The sequence below is a fragment of the Candoia aspera genome, chromosome 7 (assembly GCF_035149785.1).
Source record: "Candoia aspera isolate rCanAsp1 chromosome 7, rCanAsp1.hap2, whole genome shotgun sequence".
Classification (NCBI taxonomy): Eukaryota; Metazoa; Chordata; class Lepidosauria; order Squamata; family Boidae; genus Candoia; species Candoia aspera.
In genome coordinates this window covers 21,190,427-21,199,386 of record NC_086159.1, presented here as the reverse complement: position 1 = coordinate 21,199,386, position 8,960 = coordinate 21,190,427, and the positions used below count along the sequence as shown (strand labels likewise).

The 8,960-nt window shown below is 45.1% G+C and overlaps 1 protein-coding gene across 2 annotated transcripts in view; it reads left to right on the top strand.

The window, feature by feature from the left end:
* The first annotated feature begins 1,320 nt into the window (after positions 1–1,320).
* Positions 1,321–8,960, top strand: part of AKR1D1 (aldo-keto reductase family 1 member D1) — a 73,713-nt gene continuing 66,073 nt past the window's right edge. The window contains exon 1 of one of the 2 annotated variants that reach the window (XM_063309554.1): positions 1,321–1,454. In XM_063309554.1, the coding sequence (XP_063165624.1) occupies positions 1,332–1,454 (123 nt within the window). In that variant the 5' untranslated portion in view covers positions 1,321–1,331. Of the gene's footprint in view, positions 1,455–4,140; positions 4,259–8,960 lie in introns of those variants that run through there. The other variant, XM_063309556.1, reaches the window with a different exon arrangement.

The window sequence follows — 8,960 nt, the reverse complement described above, 5'->3', positions numbered from 1 at the left end:
GTTAGGGTACCATGGCCAAGCTGGCTGGAGAAAATATGGATAGTTAGAAGTCCAACAGATGCAGAAAGCCTGACCTCTTGGGGTAAATGATTAAGCGCAAGACAAACTAAACTGCCTGGGTTCGCACAGCACATTAGGAGCTCCCTGTGCTATGAAAACTAAGCATGGATGGTCAGTGTGTGCCTCAGGGCTTTTTTGCAACCCAGCCAAGAGGGTTTGCAATTGAGTAAATCAGTTCAGTTAACCATGGGTAGTTGGTTAGTGGCGCTCCAGAATCTCAAGTAGAGGTTCCTCCAGCATCTTGTTGTCCAGCTGAAGACGCAGAAGCTATCCAGGACAGGCATAACCCCATATCCCACTCAGTGCAATCTTTCCTTTCAGTGGAAGAGAGGGGTGGGGGAGGAAGAGAAGCTACATTGCTGAACTTTCATCCTGCACACTAATCTTTAACTGTGTCAGGCACGGTGGTCACCAGCCACTCAAACTTCCATTCAGTGCAGTTAGTAAAATAATATTTACAAAGTGCTTGGCTAAAGTTTCCCTGCCTTTCTTTGAATCACAGTGACTGGCTTCACGCATCTTAGTCTGAGTCACTTACAGCCTACTGGCTGCATTTTATTTATTTATTATTAAATTTCGTTGCCGCCCATCTCACGTACCATGACTCTGGGCAGCTATACTTTCACAATATACTTTTGCAATGTAGTTTTAAGACCGGTTAGTCTCTGCCTCGGGTGAGTGCTGCCTACCAATTATTCTGCTGACAAAATCCCAGTGTCATCACATCACCATGAAGCTACTCAGGTCAGGGATAACTCGTATCCCAATGAGTGCAATATTTCTTTGTCTGTACGTCCTTGTGGTGGTGGCAATGGCAAAGGAGAAGCCCCAGTGCTACACCTTCATCCTGCACACTACCCTGTACGAGTGACCGCCAGCTGCTCATACTAAGCATTCAGTGCAGTTGGCCAAATAAGGTTTACTGAGGGCTTAGCTAAAGTCTTATCTGCCTTTCTTCCTACCTATCACACTGGGAATCTTCACACAACACACTCATCCAAGTCACTTAGAACCTCAGGGCTGCATTTCACAAGATACTGATCTTTGAAGGCAATACGTGGGAAGGAACTGCCTACCAATAGTTTCTGCCAATGAAATGCCAACACAGTCAGGACACCAGTATCAGTATTTGAGAGAGGAAACATTTGCTCAAGGATCTACAAGAGGCTGAGCAGCAGCTGGTTGCACCCTCTGCTGAGGGAAGACACTGGCCAAGCTACACCCAGGAGACTATTCTTTCCTTGAGGAGTTTTGTTGCAAACGGGCAACGAATGACCGAAAACTCTCTTTGCATCACCATGACTCAGTTCAGCCCCCAAAACCACCGATTGAGGCTGAACGATGGGAACACTGTCCCGGTGATAGGACTTGGTACCAGCACAGGTCTTGAAAGGGTAAAATGACCTTTTATTTACTGACTTTATCTTATCCTGAGCATAAGATCCATGCAATGCTTAATTGGTTAGATTTGGCTTCTTGCCAACTTTAATGTGCTTTTTCTGTCATGGTAGCTGATTTGACTTTTGGCCCAGTTTGTTTCCTCTGCTCCGAAATAAAATTCTATACCATTCAGCCCGTGCTGCCCTTTATCGCTTCAAAGTAGAATAAGGTCATCCTTAATGGCTTGGTCTCTTCAGACTTGGCAGGTAATACTTTGCTTCTGGAGAGTGAGTCTCAATTTTGCTAGAGATGATGGAAGGCCCAGAGGTAGCAGGTGGGATGAGGCAAACCTCCTCACTGAGGAGAAGCAGCCTTCCCACAAGCTCTGAGAATTGCAGCCCTGCAAAGGAAAATCAGCACAGGATGGAAACGGCATTGGTGGCTCTGGTGGATAGGTTTTGTGGGACCTAGTATGTCCCTCCTGGTTCTATAAGACCTCTTACTTGCCTTTGATAGCATCAACCATGGTATTCTTTTGACTGCCTGTAAAGGCTGAGGATCCGAGGCAGTTTCATAGGGGCTCTGCTCTTTTCTCTGTGGTACGTCTAGGTGCAGGAGGAAAAGTTGGCTATTCCTCGTGCAGTGCTGGGGGGTTCAGTCTCCTCGCTTCTGCCTTTAACATCTCCATGAAGCCTCTGGGGGAGACCTTCTGCTGATGAAGTCTTGTCCCGGTGTCTGGAGGATCTTGGGGCCTGGACAGGATGAAAGGAGTGAAGGCTGAGCCCAAGCAAGATGCAGTTGTTGTTTGTCCATTGAGGTGTTCTCTCAGCCCTAGTGTTGCCCCTTCAGGAGGCGGCAGGCGCCTTGAAAGAGCCAATCTGTAACTTGGTGGTCTTCTGGGACTTATGACTGTGGCTGGATGGGCAGGGAGGAGCATGGCCAGGAAGGCCTTTGCCCACTTTCAGCCAGATGCAACCTGCCTGGAGTGGGAGGGTCTTCCAACTGGAATCAACCTGCCTGATTTGTTCTTCCTTGGAAAAGCTGCTCACAGTTCCCCATTATTTTGAGGCGAGGAGAGCTGAGGCTCGGAGCCTCCCCTTGGAAATCAGATTAGCCCCTGTTTGATTGCATTGTGGAAGCTGTTAAAAAGAGAGCTCTGCTAGAGAATGGCTAGCAAGGATGGGGATGCTATCTTTGTTTATTGTTATGTTGTGGCGCTACGTTTTTTCTTTTTCATTTAATTCAGTGTTCCTCAGCCTCAGTGATTTTAAGGTGTGTGGACGTCAACTCCCAGAATTCCCCAGCCAGCCATGCTGGCTGGGGAATTCTGGGAGTTGAAGTCCACGTAACTTAAAGTTGCCAAGGTTGAGGAACACTGATTTAACTTAATGTAATTTTTTTTTTATTTATGGTGGATGTTTTAATTTGGCCAGTGCTTTTTGTTATTGTTGTTAACTACCCGGGGTCTACCCGATTCTCTTTTGGCCAGTGCTAGTGGGCAATTACTATCCTGTCCTTCGGAGACAAGAGAATCAGCAATTACAAAACGAAATCTCCCCCCTTTCACCTCTTGTCCCCTATGAGCTTAATTCCTGAACACTGAAGTAGCGTGATACCGATCTGTCTGTACTCTAAATCCGGGTTCCATTGACCATGGTTTCTGAGTAAAGTACAGTTGGCTCCGTTCCCCCAAACTTTCTTCACGTACCTCTCTAAGCCAAAAGTAAGCATACAATAACATGCAATATTTGGTTTATTGCCCTTGTGAACCAGGTTGATGCGTATCGAGCAACCTGCTAACAAGGCTGATATCAAGACGTTCAGTTACCAATCTTTTATGATATTTCATCAGTAAAGATAAATCAAATCAAATCAAATGCAGATAAATGCCATACGGATATAACATCTGGTTTAGCGGGGTGTTGTACAGCAGCTTTGAGTGGAAACAGCCTTCACAGAGCGTTCACATACTGTACGTACTGGGGATAATATCAGATCCAGTCTCTGAAGATTCAACTCCTGATCGGTATATATAGATTGGGGAGCAGTGGAGGTCCTGCAATTTTTGGACTGGACTGGCAATAGCATTTTAGGTGGGAATCTCTTGAGGTGGCAACAGCCTCTGTTGACTAAGAACTTCAGTTGTCACTGCCCCAAATGTCATTTGAATGAATTGTATCTGAACTGAAAATACTGACCATTATTTGGTAGGCAGCAGATAATGTGGTGGTGGCGATGGCAAAGGAGAAGCCCCAGTGCTACACCTTCATCCTGCACACTACCCTGTACGAGTGACCGCCAGCTGCTCATACTAAGCATTCAGTGCAGTTGGCCAAATAAGGTTTACTGAGGGCTTAGCTAAAGTCTTATCTGCCTTTCTTCCTACCTATCACACTGGGAATCTTCACACAACACACTCATCCAAGTCACTTAGAGCCTCAGGGCTGCATTTCACAAGATACTGATCTTTGAAGGCAATACGTGGGAAGGAACTGCCTACCAATAGTTTCTGCCAATGAAATGCCAACACAGTCAGGACACCAGTATCAGTATTTGAGAGAGGAAACATTTGCTCAAGGATCTACAAGAGGCTGAGCAGCAGCTGGTTGCACCCTCTGCTGAGGGAAGACACTGCCCAAGCTACACCCAGGAGACTATTCTTTCCTTGAGGAGTTTTGTTGCAAACAGGCAACGAATGACCGAAAACTCTCTTTGCATCACCATGACTCAGTTCAGCCCCCAAAACCACCGATTGAGGCTGAACGATGGGAACACTGTCCCGATGATAGGACTTGGTACCAGCACAGGTCTTGAAAGGGTAAAACGACCTTGGGGCAGTGTGACAATATTCTAAAATAAATCCTAAATTAATTGGCGACTCCATGTCCATCTAGACCAACCTTCCCACAGCTTGGTGCTCTCAAATGTGTTAGGGTACCATGGCCAAGCTGGCTGGAGAAAATATGGATAGCTAGCAGTCCAACAGATGCAGAAAGCCTGACCTCTTGGGGTAAATGATTAAGCGCAAGACAAGCTAAACTGCCTGGGTTCGCACAGCACATTAGGTGGTCTCTGTGCTATGAAAACTAAGCTTGGATGGGCTTAGCCTCAGGGCTTTTTTGCAAGTCCAGGGCACTTAGAGCCCACTGGCTGCATTTGCGCAATATGCTTTCGCAATCTATTGCCAAGAGCGGACCGTCTGTGCCCCGCGGGAAGAGGCTGCCTACCAAGCAGTAACTTCTGCCGACAAACGCCCACTGCTACAGCGATGCCAACTCGAGTACTCAACAGACGGAGCGTCGGCTTGAGGGACGCACAAGAGATTCAGCAGCCGTCGCTTGCACACGCCGTTCCTTGCTCTCTTGCTCCCTCTGCTGACGTGAGAAACCCTGCCCGAGCCGCATATAGAAATCCTTTCTTGGGTATTTCCTTGCGAACGGGGAGAAAAAAAGTGTCGGAAGCTCTCTTTGCATCAGCGTGTTTCAATTCTCCCCCGAAAACCACCGTTTGAGGCTGAACGATGGAACACTCTCCCGGTGACAGGACTTGGGACTAATGCGAATGTCACGACGGTAAAATAACCTTTTATTTCCATGTTCCTGAATATGAACTCCATGCAATGCTTAATCGGTAAGTTTTGGCTTCTCCCCAACCATTTTGCACCGTATATTTAATTTTCATTTTACTCTCTATTTTTTATTTCATCCATTTCATTTCATTCGCCAGTACAATAGGTGCATCAAGCCTCTTAGAAGCTTTACCAACTATTAGGACTTACTTGTTTGTTGAAAGAAGCATAATCAGTTGTGCCAGTGTAGCCCAGAGGGTTGCCCTCAAATTCTGATAACATAATCCTGGGGAGATTCAGAGGGTGCAGAACAAGAGTCTGAAGGGGCCACAGGCTACCACACCTACTATAAGAAGAGAGTTAAGGAAAAAGTTCCTGTTGTGACCAGTGTTGGATACTGACTCATTTTTACCTGACAGGATTTTCTGCGTTTCTGGTATTGACCTTACTTTTCAGAATACGTATCTCTCGATGAACTACTTACAGGAATGACAATACAGGAAGCATCCGACGTCCAAGCGGCAGCACCGCTTGAAATCATTCTGCTGTAGCACTGTTGTTCTGTTAACCCTTGTGAAGAGTTGCAGTGTTGAAATCTTTCTGGGGTGCAGAGAGGAAGCAGAACAGATTGCACCACCTGAAGTCCCCTATTGTGTCTGAAAGCTTTCAGTATAATTCCGAGGGCCCAAACCTGCCACCGAATTGCAATTATTCATTGCCTTTCTTTACAAGCAAGCAGGACGTCAAAAGTGAAGTAGCAAACAAAGAAAACAGTAAACGCTATAGCAAGGGAAACAAAACAAGGAAGAAATAGAAAATGTTTCTTTAGATTTTATATATATATCAATTCGTAATCATAAAAAAATACAAAAGTTTTAATCGTCAATTTGTAAAGATTAAACCTTCCAATTGTGACAAAAAGGGAAGACACTGTTTACAATTCCCCCCAGACATATACATATCTGGAACTCAGCCTAACTCTTTGTACTTCATGCATTTCTCAAAAGCTCTCAAAAGCTTCTCTCATAAAAACTTATAGTGCCCAAAGATTCCTGGCTGATTTTCCTGAATGTGCAGCAAAGCAAATGTCCCACTTCTATTGAATCAAACACATCTCTATTCCGGTGTCTTTTGAAACACCTGTAAAAGACTGAGGAGTCTAGAGTTTCCGGTTTACTATGAGGAAAGTCAAAGGGGCTCTATATACTGTTATAAGGTAAAGTAATCCATGTCCTAATCTTTTGCTTGATTTCTCAGTGCCAGAAGGGATTCACATCATCTCTTAGTAGAGCCTCAGAACTCAGATGGATAGTATCACAGTTTGGAAGCCCACTGAAGACACAGATTTTGAGCGAAAAAATAGTGCCCAGAAGATCAGTTGGAATCTCTTTCCTATCGTCAGAGGGAGGGAATGGATAGGAAAGAAGACACACACACACACACGCACACACGCACAGACAGAGCTAATGGGTGAAGATAGTGCTGGTTATTACTATACAATGTGCTGCTAAGTGTATTTACAAAACTCCATGTCTATAGGTGTTTCTCTATATGTCTCTCTATTTCTAGTGACCAAGAGTAAATATGTATTCTAATGCCTAACTTAATGCCTAAGTTCTTAACTTAGAACTTATTTATTTTATTTTATTTTATTTTATTTTTTCAATTTGTCCCTGCCCATCTCCTCCCATTGGGGGACTCTGGGCGGTTTACAATAATGGATTGAAACAACAACCGTACAATAAAATAAAATGCACAAATATAAAATTATTCTAATAAATAAATATAAATAGGAGTAGAAAAAAAGTCCAAGTGGCAGGAGAATCTAAAACAGTCCATATGTGGAAGGAGTGGTCTGTAGCAGCCACCCCCATGTAGATCTATTCCCCTCTCCACCCCAAGCGGAGTTAAATTTCTAGTACTTTGTTTACAATTTGCTGCTAGTTTCTTCCTCCTCCTCCCCACATACTTACTTATCTACACACATAGGAGTGCCAACAACCTCTCCCCTGAATCCTCTCTTGCCCACTTCTCCAGCACCTGAACCACTGGGAGTTTGCTCTGCACCATCTGGAGTCCCAGGCTGGGTTTCCCTTCTGTGCAGGTTCTCCTTTGGTTTCAGCCACCTCAGGCCCTTCCCGGAACTTCTCCCTGGCTGTGGATCCTCTGGCTTCTGGCTCTCCCAGTCATTGCCTCCTCTGCTCCACCCCATGTCCAGTCAAAATATTCAAAATCTCTTAAGCTTGGTCACCTTGAGTGGACATCAGGTGACCACAGGACTTGACCCAGAGATTGCAGGGGAAAAACAGGGATTGGCAGTGGGGCCATCACCTTTCATACTGATATAGTCGTCTCTTGAGTCAGGAATGAAGGGATAGCCTTTAACACAGCCTTGGGGAAAGGTCCCTAGAGTCTCCTTCCATCATTATGATGATAGTTGGCCACAAAACCAATAGGACTGGAAGCTGGCTGCGAGCACTATGAATGCCAAAGGTCCTAGCTTGAACACCTGTCATCTAGTCTCCTGCCTGAACTGCTGCACCATGGGAGTAGTGCTGGGCTCTAAGAGTCTATGATCTGACCTGCTTTAGGGTAATCATCCATGTTCCTATTGCCATTGCCTTCTTGCCTCCTCTAGCAATGGAAAAGTCTTGGGCACCTGTTGCCCAAATCAGTAAGGAGTTGATCACAATCACAAATGCATAGGAGGACTGTAGGGGCCACTTCCATTGTCTGGATTTGTACCATAATATGGCTTAGTGGGCATGGAGACATCAGCGTATTGTCCCTGCTCTTGTGATTGTTTTGTTACTTATCTGGTCTTAAAATTCAATTTAGTAGGAATTAATTGTCATTGTCGGCATATTCCACTCCACTCAGGATCACAGGGACAGAATTGTGGCCAGGGCTTACCCATCCCACCCCTTTCTCTCTCTTTTCCACATCTTCCTATATGGCCGGAGGGTGAAAGGAAAAGGGAGACAGGGATGGTGTGCTGGGAGAAGCCCTATTTTTGCAGGCATTTCTAGAACCTTGTTCTGGAAGGAGGGTGGGTAAATTAACAGCCCATTAACTCTTTCAGCCTGATCAGCGTTGGTCAGGGACTCTTTGGGGTTAGTTATCAGGGACAGTTGAGTGGGTTTTTGTATTCCTATGACGCCCTACCCTCAATATAGTTAAATATGTAATGCAGACAGAATCAGGATATTGTGCGAATTAAGTCAGTGCTGTTAGTTTCTTTTCAGCATGTTGTGTGAAGCCAGTTGGAGTAGGAGAGCTAGTGGGCTGTAGTGGCTAAAGGTGCTGGTGTTGCCCCAGGAAGATCCAGGTCTCATCTGCTTTCAGCAATGGAAGCCGGCTGGGTGACTCTGGGCCAGTCCTCCTCTCTGAGCGTGACCTGCATCACAGGGTTGTTGCTGTCGGGGAAGAAAACAGCAGGAGGTAGCCATAGCCTTGAGTGCCTAAATGAAAAGGTGGGACAGAAATCTAATAGACACATAAATAGATCATGTACGTCCTTGTCAGTTATACGCCGTTTATGCCCCTGTTTTGCACACTTTGGACTAAAATGTGCCTTAGCCTAATCCAGCAAGGTTGCTCTTATGTTGCTAACTTAACAAGTGATTATAAATGTGCCTACCAAGTTAGCTTTCTGCTGACAACGTGGCAGAATAGCTGCTACCTTGCTTACTCTCTGGAAGACCTTCTGCAATCCAGTCACAAATGTTCTAGCCTTTTTTTTTCATAAGGAATGTGCTGCTCATAATGTTGGTTGCCTTCTTCTGCAATTTTTCCAGATACATTACATCCTTTTTCAAACTGCACTCAGTATCATATTATGTAATCATATTGCAGGTAGTCTCGACTTACAACCAAATTGAGACCAGAACTCCTGTTGCTAAGTGAGACAGTCATTAAGTGAGTCACACCAGATTTTACAACCTTTTTTGTT